The following is a 12781-nucleotide window of genomic DNA, read 5'->3' on the forward strand; positions in this document are numbered from 1 at the left end:
GCAGCATTTTGGGAGGCTGATACCTTGACGCAGACATGTTTAAAGGAGTTAATGTGTGACCAGCCACAATCCAGATGGCCTGCCCTGCTGGAGCTGGTTTCAGCAGCTGGGACCCTGTTCAGTTATCAGCGATGCTGATGTGACTCCAGAAGAAAAAAAACGGAGAGGAGAAGGATTGCAGTTGACTTGCATCATGTGCAGAGCAGAATTAGCCCTTTCCCCCCCTGCAGATTCCCAGCAGGATGGCTGCACCAGGCTTTCTCTGCATATGGATGTCCATAATCTGAAACACAGCCAACATCTTGCTGCTAAAATACACCCCACAAACGTACTCGTAATTAAGAGCTCTCAAATAAGGAGAATGTCAGCACACAATGGATTTATGTCAAGCACTGATCTGTTTGAATTATGTCCCTTCCTTTAAGAGACCTTGCTGCTGGCTGATGTCTGTGTACTGTGGAAAATCCACTCCCCTCAGTGCAACGTGGAGTTCAGAATGCAGCTGAATTAAAAACTAAAGAGCCTTTTGCAATCAAATTAGTTTTTAGGATCAGATGATCAGAGCCATCAGTGGATACTTTAGGGTAACTCAGCTGTTTAAGTGCCACATCCAGATGGTTTTTGAACACTTCCAGGGATGATGACTCCACCACTACCCCGGGCAGCCAATTCCAAGGCTTGACCACCCTTTTGGTGAAGAATTTTTCCCGAATATCCAACCTGTTGCAGCTCGAGGCCGTTTCCTCTTGTCCTATCGCTTGTTACCTGGGAGGAGAGACCGACCCACACCTGGCTACAATGCCTCTCCAGGGAGTTGTGGAGAGCGATAGGGTCCCTTTGAGGCTCCTTTTTTCCTGGCTGAGCTCCCCCAGCTCCCGTCCCGGTCGCGGTCCCCGCTTGCCGTGCGCGGTGGCCCCGGCAGATGGCACCGGAGCCCCGCGGGTCCAGGCGCTCCCGCAGCTCCGGGAGCAGCGGGAGGGAACACCGAGGGGGGACACGGATCCCCTTTTCCAGCCGTTCTTGTCTCCGCCCCTCTGGCTCGACACTTTTAACCCTGCCGCATCTCGTCAGTGTTTGTATTGTTCCGTGCCGACAAGACTTTAATAAGCACCGGGTGACTATTAAACATCCATGGAAATCCCAAAATTTGCCAGTCATTTGCCAAATACACGCCAAATATTTGGCAAATACTTCGGGAAAACAATACTTGCTAAATACTTTAGTGAAAAATATAGTCTCTACTAGTCAAACCGCGTGCAGTATAAAAGGTAACAGTGCTTATAAAAAATGAATACGAGTTAGGAAAGTGTAGTTAGGTACTGGCTCTAGATAGACAAGAAATTGCTTATTAAAAGCCTTGGGATGCTGTCCTGACACTTTAATTCCAGTGCCTCAAGCTGGTTCCCAAATGGGCATCCTGAATCTGTGATTCTGCTGCAGAACCAGCAGCTGGGCAGGCACTCGCCCACCACATTTTAAGCGTTCTCATGGTGTGACCTCAGTCCAGTCACAGCTCGCTTTATGATGGTTTTTTTTTTGTTAAGAACAGCTGTTTCCTCATTTTATTTCATTGTTCTTCAAGAGAGAAATGTTTTTGACTTGTTCTGTATTTCAGAGCATCTTCCTCCTGCTTTGTTCACTAAAAGAGGGGACAGACGTATTAACTGCAGCCGTAAATATTATTTTTACAGCAGAATATTTATCTTGCTGCATGGGTTGGTTGAGTTCAGGGTTGCAGACTTAAAAAACAGCTTCCCTGCCCTGAAGAACCCAGATACTTAATTAAGGGAGATAAGGCAGGACAAATGAAAAACAACACAAAACTTCTCTTGCTTTGAACCACCTCTAGGGAGCAGGTCTTGGCAAGAGAAAAGAGAGATTGTAAAGCTGTAATAATAATAATAATGATAATTAATTGTATTTATAAAGCATCCCCTAATGGCTCTGGATGATACACAACGATTTTAAATACAATTGAAAGCAACAACAGTAACGAGAAGCCAAATAAGGAAGGGTTGTAAAAATAAAGGTGTTTATTGCAGTAGATAGTAACATTTAAGTGTCCTGTTTTGGGGCTCTTCTGCAGCATGGACACACGGACATCAGCTGGGAGCAGCTGAGGATCCCACAGTGAATTCTGCAGGCTTGCAGATTGCAGACTTTGATTACAAAGAGCAAATACATTTTACAGCCTGGTTTGCATGTCAGTGTCTCTGCTTTATTTCCTTTCTGTATCCCAGCCAGACAGACGGTGTAACTCAGTGCAGCCCAATTCACGTTTATGTTTCTGGATTGGCTTTCAGGTTTCTCTGCATGCATTTGATAGGGGTAAATAAGTATTTATGTTCGATTTTGGAAACAAAGAAGGATCCAACTCTTCCTTTGGGAAGGCTGGATCTACCCCCACGGGGCCAGAGGGAAGTCAGAATGGTTTGGGTTGGGAGGGATCTTACAAAAGGAGTCCTGTGAAGAGCGGCTGAGGGAGCTGGGGCTGTTTAGCCTGGAGAAAAGAAGGCTCAGGGGTGACCTTATCACTCTCTACAGGAGGTTGTAGCCAGGTGAGGGTCAGCCTCTTCTTCCAGGCAACAGCGACATGACAACAGGACAGCCTTAAACTGCACCAGGGGAGGTTTAGGCTGGACATCAGGACAAGCTCTTCACAGAAAAGGTGATTGGGCACTGGCATGGGCTGCCCAGGGAGGTGGTGGAGTCACCATCCCTGGAGGTGTTTAAGGAAAGTCTGGATGTGGCACTCAGTGCCAGGGTCTGGTTGTTCCGGTGGTGTTTGGTCATAGGTTGGACTCGATGATCTCAAACGTCTTTTCTCATCCTAGTTGGTTCTGTGTGATCCTGTGTGTGTGATCAAAGCTCTCCCACGGGCTGGCAGACCTTCCACTGGAGCAGGTTGCTCAGAGCCGCATCCCGCCTGGCCTTGGGCACTCCAGGGATGGGGCACCCACAGCTTCTCCGAGCAAGTTGCGCCAGCGCCTCACCACCCTCCCAGGGACGAATTTCTCCCCAGTAGCCCACCCAACCGCGCGCTGTGTCAGCGTGCAGCCCTTCCCCGCTGTGCTGTCCCTCCGTGCCCTGCTCCGTGCGCTGCTCCGTGCCCGGGCTCCGCCGGCCGCGGCTCTGAGGGGGTGGGGGGGGCCGGGCCGGGCCGGGGCGGCGCTGCCCGAGGCGGGGGCGGGCGCGGGGCCGTGCGGCGCGGCAGCGCCCCCTGGCGGGGCGGGGCGGGCGCGGAGCGGAGCGGAGCGGGCGCGCAGCGGGAGCGGAGCGGGATGGCGGGCGCGCTCACCGACGTGCTGGGAGAGGTGCTGGTGGCCGCCGACGGCGAGGAGGTGGCCGTGTCGGCGCTAGCCGCCCGCGGGGTCTCCCTGGTGGGGCTCTACTTCGGCTGCAGCCTCGGCGGCCCCTGCGCGCAGCTCGGCGCCAGCCTGGCCGCCTTCTACGGGCGCTTCAGGGGGGAGGCGGCGGCGGCCGGCGGGCAGCGCCTCGAGATCGTCTTCGTGTCGGCGGAGCAGGAGCAGCAGCAGTGGCAGGAGGCGGTGCGGGCCATGCCCTGGCTGGCGCTGCCCTTCGCCGACAAGCACCGCAAGGTGAGACCCGCGGCCGCGGCCGGGCGGGGGGCGGCGGGGCGCGCCCCGGGCTTTGTCTGGGGGCCGCGGGGCTCGGCCGGGGCTGGGCGCCTTCCAGAAAGTTCCCGGGGGAGCCAGGGAAGCGGCGGGGAGGTGGCGGCCGCTGTCCCGTGGGGCGACGCCGTCTCGCCCGGCTCCTGCGGGGCCTGGGAGCCGCGGCACCGGGGGAGCCCCTCTGGGCTGGGCGTCGTGGTCTGTGCGGGGGCCGGACCCGCTGGCCTCGCCGGGTCCCGCGCGGGAGCGGGGCTGCAGGTGAGGTGTGAGGGGAGCAGCTCCTCCGAGCCCAGACACGGGCACGGCGTCGTTCAGGCTGGCGCCCGAGGAAACCAGACCTTGGCGTGGGCTCCTGCGTGGGCTTGGGCACAGAAAGGAGCCGTGGCCTCTGCCAGCCGTGGAAGGACACGCGGTGGTTGAGGTGCGAGTGAGCCCGGCTCGGCTGGGAGCTGCTGGGGAAGCTGGCCGGCCGGGTTGTGGGATGGGGTTTGTTCCTCTCGTTCGGTGTGTTCGATACTCTGCAAGTTACAGCCTCTCATCCGTAGAGTTTAATCTGAAAGATAATGGACAGAAAGCATGCTAAGACCCAGACGGGGCAGGCTGTGAGGAAGGCACAGACTGAGCCTCCAGTTCCCAATGAGCTCGCAACGCTTAAAAGAAAAAAAAAAAAAATCCTCTTTACAAATCTAATCTCTGGAAGCAATTGAGTAAGAATGGAAAAGATGGTGCCCCACAGTGCCATTTCTAAACGTCTTTCTGGTGAGTGGTTGAGGCCGCGGGTGTGGAAGCAGCGGGCAGGCTCTGGCTGGGCTTTGGTTGGGATTGGGATAACGCTGGTACTTGCAGGGCTGGGGGTGGCTGAGCCCCCTCAGGCATCCCCTGTGTGTGGACACTGCGAGGCTGTGTTGGGGTGAAGGGGATGAGAGGGATGACATCTTCCTGGATGGGTCTCTGAACCCTGCTCTGCCAGCACTCCGCTCTATTCCTTAGGTAAAGGAATTGTTTAAGGAAAAGTTGGCCGTTGTCTGGCAGTGCCATGTGATGTCCCTGCTGTTGAGAAGAGATGTAGCTTTGAAACATGGATTTGGCTTTTTTTTATCTTGTTTGCCACTGTTTTTTTAAGCCCGCAGTTCTGCAAAAACTCTCACATATTTGATACTGTGCACCTGGATAATAGTGCTGCCCAAGGCCCCCAGTTTGCCCCTTTGAAGTCCCGACACTTCTAACTGGGAGCTCGCCCAAGTGGTCAGGATCTGAGCAGTTTCATTAATCAGAGGAGCTGCAACAGAAGCTTCATCCTTCAGAGAAACTACAGCTTAACTCAGGTTTCTTTTAAACCAACCCCTCTTCCTACAGGGATGTGAAAACACTGTGGTTCCAATTAGTAGCTGACCATTTCCCTACAGAACATTTCAGATTATTTAGATGGTGGGACTTCTGCTTGCCATATTTGCTTTAAAAATTCCACTGCAATGTAGTTAAATGGTCGGGAAATCATAGAAGTGGAAGGTGGCATTAATTTTACATGCTGGCCAATGCTCCCATCTATTAGATTGCAAGAAAACATGAAATAAAAAGATTATGGGGTCTTAAACTCTTATTCCAAGAAGCCCTGAGTTAAATTCAGGATTATTTTTGTGTGGAGTGTAAAGTAATTGAAGCTCGTGCTGTATATTTTCAAAACTAAGCAGATGTGATGTGGCTTTGGAGGAAGCTTAATCTACGGATAACAGAGGACCTATTTGTAAGTTGTAAGGGCAATTATGTCAGGATATCAGATTTCTAAACAGGAGATTTATAACCTGTAGCTCAGGCAGTTAGAAGTTTCCTTGTATAATAGGCTGATTTTTTAAATAGTCGGGTTAATGACCCGACTCCCCAGAAAAGCACAAACTTTCTATTTTTCAAAAACATGCCAGCGAGAGCTGGGGATGTCGAGCATATGTTCAGTACCTCACGGGCTTAATTTGTTTTAAAACAAAAGCATTAGAGGAATGTAGGCAGTGCTTTTGAGTTATGGTTCCTTTGCACTAAGGGATACTCCTAAACCCCAGCGAATTACACAGATTTATGAGAAGAAAGGGATATTATGGATGCAGGGTAGAGACAGCGAGAGAGGTGGGAACACTAAGAGCTCTGTCCCTGAGCTCTCAGCTCCCTGTCCTTGCAGGTTACAGGGCTTGTTTGGGAGAAGCTCTCCCCAGCAGGGCTGAGTGTGAGTGATGCCCAGGCTCAAAGACCTCCAGAAGTCCTTTCCAGCCAACACTTCCCATTATGGCTTGGTTACTTTATCTACTGAGGCCATGAAAGCTTTGAGGAAAGATGATGGCTTCCTATCCTATATAAAAGCATCACTTTTGTTGCTCAGAATTATTGAAAAATATTACTTTTAAGGTCCATCTGTCATTGTGCACATCGTGTACTCTGCATTTTTCTACATCTCTCCTTCTTCCAGACCGTGGGCACCAGACATTGATAGATCTTAAACCCCAGGCTCCTATCTGGGTTTGCAGTAAAATTCCCACAGTCCTAAAAGTAAATTAGCATCTAACTCTGATGATTATTGGGGAAAGTAGTAGAAATTGTCAAAGCAAACAGCCACTCTCTGTTGAATGCCTCGGTAACTCAATAATGCTGGGGTGCAGTTACCAGGGACAACCAGTCCAATTGGAGTAACTTCAGCACACAGCAATTTCTGCCTCCAAACCAGTAATAAAAGAAAGCAGTACAAGTCAGCAAACATCTGGCCATGGGGAAAGCCTTTGATTAATGAGGAGGATGGCATTATGCCTCCGTCTGAGCCACAGCCAGACCTATTATTGGGTGGGTTTTTTTCAAGGACAAACCCGGAATGCGCCAAATGAGATCGGAGGCCTTTAACTTGTGGTGCACATCCCTCAGTTAAGTTGTTCAGCCCTGGATTTGGGCATCCAAAGGTAGCTTTTGGTAATTGATTTGTCTTCTGATAATGCCTGGTGTGGCTGAGCAGAGCATGGGGGAGAAGATGTTGCTCTGTGTCTTCATTTTGTTTGCGGTTTTGGTTTACCATCACCGCGTTGTTATCTGTTTGCACGGACATCTGCTCGAGTTCTGGAAGGTTGATTTAATAACAGCTTTAGTTCCTGATTGCTGCTGAGACCCTCAGTAGTGTAAACAGCCCCCATCTGCCTACATGCCCTGATGTCCCCCAGAGCCCACAACGAGGTGTCTCCCTTCCTGCTGTCAGAAGGATCCCAGACTTCTCCTGGTGAGCTCCACACCATCCCTGCTGCAGAGTCCACCTACACTCGGGGTGAATTTGGGTGCTCTTCTAGGCCTTATGGCACACAGGCTGTTGGAGGAGGGCAGAGCATGCTGTGCTGCTGTGGGACATCTTGGTCATTTCTGCTAAGAAAAAGATAAATTGTCCACATTCTTCATTGCATAGATCTCTCACGTAGTTCCACACAGGAGTGGGAGAAAGGAGACTTGGGGTGCTGGAGGAGAAAAAGCTCTACAGTGAGGGAGCAGCAGTTTATCTTTCGCTGTTGTTTATTTGCCTTTGCTTTTGTTTTTACTTGTTACTTTCTTGGCCCAGTCATCTTCCTCATTCCTCATTCTTTTTAATCTTGAATTTTCTCCTGACGCTTGTTCAGTGCATCCTCACAGCACCACAGTGGTGTTGGGGCTGTGCTTTGCCTCTCTTGTGTTTTGTGTTTTTCTGCTGTATTTATGCATCTGGTTGAGTGTTGTACAGATTTTTCTTGGGAAGGCTGAGATGCTTCTGTTCTGGATTTAAATAAATGCAGAACATGTTGATTGTTTTTCTGTGATTATTCAGTCAAGTATCTGAAAACAATTTGAGGATCTCCCTTTGCTCACACTGGTAAATTCCATTTGGTTGGGACAGAGTGTTTTCCCTTTTTCTTAAAAGATCATTTATTGTGGGAACCTCTCCTAGTAAGACACCGAGTACTAATTTTGTAGGTAGTCTTTGTGCAAGAAATGGTGGGGAGAAGATAGAAATGTCATTAAATTAGACTGTACACAATATTTTTGTGGAGGAGAAATCTTCAAACCCTTGATTACAGTTTAAGGTACACCGTGATTTTCAGGGACTCAGAACTTTTCTGTTTGAAATTGCCATCTGCTGAGATCTGGGAGGCAAGTGGTCAGCACAGATGTGGGATTTGTCTTACAGAAGATTTTGTAATTCACTTGAAGCAGCTTTTGAATTTCATCATATAAAAATATCTAAGTAATCACTTTCAGCTGTATTCCTGACTTTATATTTCTGGGGTGGGAATGTATATGGACTCTTTGGCTCACGGAGCTGTAGATTTGAAAAATATGGTCTTTTCATGACATCAGGCTATTGAGTAAGAAGCAAGGCATTAGCAGCACCAACTGATTCTTTGTTTGCTTTGAAACTTGCTGGTTCTGAAACGTAAGAATGGGAGATGTATGAAGGGAGCAGAGGGAAGCCTGTGTGCTGTTTTTCATTGTGGCATCTTAATCCAGATGTTGAAATGAAAACGTTTGTTTAAAAATGCTCGGTTGACAATTTCGTTTGTTACTCTCAGGTTGCAGGACTGAGCAAAGGAACTTTACTTTGTAAAGTAATCCGTGCATAGTTCTTCTCCAAAAATGCATTCTTTAGAGGCTGAACACGTAACAGCTTTACAAAAGAAAGTGCAGAACAATGGAGTGTTTTTCCCTGTGATTTTGGAGACGTTCAACAGTGAACTCCAATTATGAGTGAGGAATAAGCTATTCAGTATTTCCACATTGTGCAGATGACATCGAAGCCAAAACATTTTGACTTCTTCTTCTTGTTGTTGATGCCTTTTTTCCAAATTATTTCTATGTGTTTTTTACACAGCTTTGCTGTGTTTTACACCCTCCATACAATTAGCAGTCCTCTCTCATGCCAAGACCCTAATCCTCTGTGAAATCCCTGTAAGCGTCAGTAGACTGCGAGTCTGGGGACTGTGTCCTGGTCCTGCAAGAGTTGCAAAAAGATCACTGATGTCCATGGAGGTTGGATTTCCCCCCATATCCAAACTGTTGCCTGCCTGAGCGCTTTCCCTGGGGGAGAATTAGTAGTTTAAAAGCCTTGCTGACGTGTTGTCTGCTGTGGTGTTTATTACATCCTTTGGTGGGTAATTGTCCATGTTTTAGGACCTGCTCTGAAAGTCCTTGGGCATCTTTCCATTATCAAATCCTCCTGGCTCCAGGGTGGGGGGGACAAGCAGTTTGCTGATCACATGATTGGCTCTTGAACAGGGCTCTACACGTCCCATCCCAAAAACTGACATCAGGTTTGCATCACCTTCGGATGGTGGCTTCTTCAAGTGGTTCGATAACATTTTAGTTTGAAATGCAGTAGCTGTCTCCTCGTTCATTACTCCATACAATCTTTTGGTACTATTGCCCACAGGTATTGCTTAGTACTAGAAAGTCTGGGTGAGATTCATTATGAGTTCATTGCTGACAGGTTCGGGTTTTGGAAGAGTCCAGGATGTTTTGGAGTTTTTTGATCCTTTCTCATGGACAAACTTTTAGTGTTTCAAAGCGGCATATGGTGGGGTGAATGTGTGGGACTGGGGTAAGGTTTCACTTCTCCTGAATTGCTTCTGGGTAGAGCTCTCTGTTTTGCATTCCTGTTTTTTTTATCCATGCTCCCAGCATGGAAGTTGGGGCATGGTTTTAATCTAAGTCAAGTCAGAAAATACTGCACTTTTTGGTGACCACACCATGGGGATTCTTGTCCCAACCCTCCTCCCCAACAATCCAGATTCAACACAGTGATTGCCTCCTCCTTATTGCTAGAGTTTGATGTGAAATCTAGGGATCTAGGGAAACTAAGAGGGCATGGGAGGCTGTAGTACAGCAGGCTGAACTCTGAATTCAACAAAACACATTTGAGCAGCGCTTGCCTGAGCATTTGTTTGATGAGAAGCTCATTGGTGTGTGTGGATTGCTTCCTCCTCCTTCCCCTCCCCATTTTTTTATCAGGGAAACAAGTTCCAAGCAAAATATTCCAAAGTGATATTTAATTACTCTTTAAAATGCAACTATTTGTCTTATCAGCCATGTGGATTTCTATTTGCTGCTTTGATTTGACAGTTAGTAGTTTGTAATTTTTGAAAAGCTTACACGCTCCAGGAATCTGTGATTTTTATGCTTTTGAAAGTCGAGATGTTGAATTAACTGCAGCTTTGAACTATTCACAGATAATTTCAGGCCCCCCGCTTTCAGGAAATAACAAGCTGACTCCTGAGCTTTCAGGCTGGGTTAAATACTGAATAATCACGACTTTATAGATGCGTGTGCTCTCTAAACTGGTTCCATGGCACATCACAGTGTAATGCGCGATAGGTTTAAAATGTTTTTGTAGACAGATCACTTTGTGCTCGTGCCATCATCTCCAGATAATAATGGTTGGGAAAGGAGGGAGTACTGCCAGCCTGGGGAGGGTGCTTGGATTCATTACAGCTTGGGCTTTGGGCACATTAATTCCTCTCTGTTCTTGTGGCGGGAGCCCAGATGGAGGACCTGGGGGTGTTCTGGGGAGAGGGCTTTCTCCAGCACTGCCTTGATGTCCCTCTGCAGAGCAGCTTCCTCTGTGCTGGCTAGAACTGCTGCTTCTCAGCTGATGCTCTGTAGGCAAAAAAAACCACAATCATAGTTAAATCTGTAGGTTGTAAATTAAAGACAGGGTCAATGGAGAAGCTGGGAGTGGGATGAGTTGACAAGTAAGCAGATAGACCTGTTAAATTCTCTCATGGGAAAGTGAATTGTATGAGTATTTCAGATTACAACATGAGTGCCTTGTCTGATAGCTGATCACATTTTCATCATCTCCGTTTTCCAAGGAAAATGCAGTGTCTTATTGATTTGGCATAGAGTACACACAACTAATGGAAGGGTGGAACTAAAAAGATGCAGGAATGTTTTCTGCATACTCTCACGTCTGTCTTTCAGCACTGTGAACAATTGCAACCAACAATTAATATGTAAAGAATTTGCAGCCTTTATTTAGTGTGAGTGACTGACTGCTCAGTTGCGTCAGGGCGGTAGCTGAGCATCTGCAATCTGATCAAACCCATGCTGGGGCTCAGCAAGTCCCTCTGGCCTCAAAACAAAGGGATGGGAGCCCTCAACAAGGCACAGGGCAATGTGGGGGTGCAGGGTCCCTGCCTGTGTGGGGAGATCCTAAACACCACGAAGAATCTGGTTTGTAAACGATGCGTTCCGAGTGATAGGTGCTGTTCCAGCTGTGGAGACCAGGAGTGGTGCACGGGAGGGGAGCAAACCCTCACCACAGCTGAAGGTTTGTGATGAGGAAGGCAGCAGGGATACCCTGGGACAAGGCTTGTGTGCTTCTCCAGGCAGACAAAGCGCTGTAGCAGCAGGGTGGTATGAGAAATTAATTGCTGGGTGGTTTTTGCAGCATTGGAATCTGTCCTGCCCAGCCAAGGAGAGAAGCTCCAGGGTCCTCCAGCAACATTTTGTCTGTCTTTGCAACTGTGGCTAAATCCAGCCTGACTTAAAAATATTTTAATGGATAAAAGGTGCAAAAGTCCCTATTTAAAATGAATTTGCCAAGAGGAATCAGATTTTAATTACGTGCTTGAGGTATAAAAAAATATCTGGTGGCATCCTCAGCTGTGGGCTGAGACCCCAGGGAGTGGGTGGCAACTGGCACAAGGGGTCAGAACCCACCAGGAGGGTTCTCAGCAAGGCTGGGCCTTGACAGCTGAGAAGGGAACATTATTTTACGTTTCAGGGCAAGGATTTAAAAATCTGGGTGAGAATTAAGTAATGTTTTCAGAAGAGAGTATAAGGCGACTGAAACGAATTGCAGCTGGATGAGCGAGCCGGAGAGAGAAATTCTAGTTCTCCCTCGTTCCCAAGAGATTCCCACTGGAGAGATGAAGTCATAGCTATGACTTCATTAGTGTTAGCTCAGGATGCTGACAAATGAGCCCGCTAGATTTGCATCGGGCCAGCTGACGAGGACACTGCTCTGGCTCTCTCCCTGTGCCCTGACAGTCTCTGCCCTTGCCACGACGGTGGCAGAAGCGAGCGCCGCTTCCGCAGCCAAGCTGATCCAGCTCAGCATTTGCTTTTGAACTGCCGCCGCTTCATCCTTTGTGCCAGCTCTGAGCTGGCTTTGATAAATCCTGCTGGGCAGAAGGCAGCAGCCCAGGGATGGGCGAGCAGCAGCTCTGCAGTAGCCAAAATGTCTCCGTCAACGCCCGAGCCTGTGCCTGGCGTGGGGAGCATTAATGGTGCCCAGAAGTTCAAGCCTGGCTTCCAGAGCAAACAGAGGGGTGTAGGATCTCACCCTCATGACTCTCAGCATTGCTGTAGGAGTCCCTTTTGGAAAAAGTGTGAAATTTATTGTAATATGTGCTGAGGATCTTATGGCGGATCTGAGCTGCTAAATCCTCTAAACCTGAGCCTGCAACTTCATTGACAGGGCCTCTCACTTCACTCAGCTCCAAGCTTATGGTTTCACTGCTCCAATATTTTTCCATACATGGAAGCATTCCTGCCCCAGCCTGGGCTAATCCTGACATGCCACTGCATCTGGATGTTAGCTCATTTCTCGCAGCTGACACTGTGCAAAGGCAGATGTCTGAACTTACTTTTGTTTAAATAGATGTAATTCAGCCAGCAAAAGTCTCAGTCCATAGGTAAGCACGGGGGAAAAAAAAGAAAGGAGAAAAACCTTAAAAAAGGGGTTTTTTCCATTTTATGAAGCTCCCAGGGCTGTTGGGTGGATGAATTGGTCACCAGCAATGCTATACTTTGGAAATGTGTGGTTTAATTTGCAGAGGGGTAACAAACCACGGATTTGTTGTCTCTAAACCCATCTCCTTTCTGTGGCTCTGTCAGTGGAGAGGGGCCCCTACCCATCCCATCAGAGGATGCTCCTGGTCTCTCTGTTCTGCTCTGCTGGCTCTTCAAAGTCTCTGGACTGTTTGATGTGTATTTAGCAGCTCAGTGGAGCTGGGGCTGCTGTACTCCTGCAACTGAGCCGAGTGCCTCAGCCATACCAGAGAAAGAGGTGCTTGTGCTGCTGAGCTGCTGCTTGAGCCGGGGGCCTGTTTATAATCCCTTCCTCACCGGGGCGGGCTGTAGGATTTAATTAAATGTCT

At 48.6% G+C, this 12781-nt stretch overlaps 1 protein-coding gene across 1 annotated transcript in view; it reads left to right on the forward strand.

Moving 5' to 3' along the window:
* The first annotated feature begins 3247 nt into the window (after positions 1-3247).
* The window catches only part of NXN (nucleoredoxin), a 47868-nt gene continuing 38334 nt past the window's right edge, over positions 3248-12781 (forward strand). The window contains exon 1 of the mRNA XM_069033459.1: positions 3248-3599. Within this exon, the coding sequence (XP_068889560.1) occupies positions 3282-3599 (318 nt within the window). The 5' untranslated portion in view covers positions 3248-3281. The remainder of the gene's footprint in view (positions 3600-12781) is intronic.

This window comes from Aphelocoma coerulescens, chromosome 19 (genome assembly GCF_041296385.1).
Source record: "Aphelocoma coerulescens isolate FSJ_1873_10779 chromosome 19, UR_Acoe_1.0, whole genome shotgun sequence".
Classification (NCBI taxonomy): Eukaryota; Metazoa; Chordata; class Aves; order Passeriformes; family Corvidae; genus Aphelocoma; species Aphelocoma coerulescens.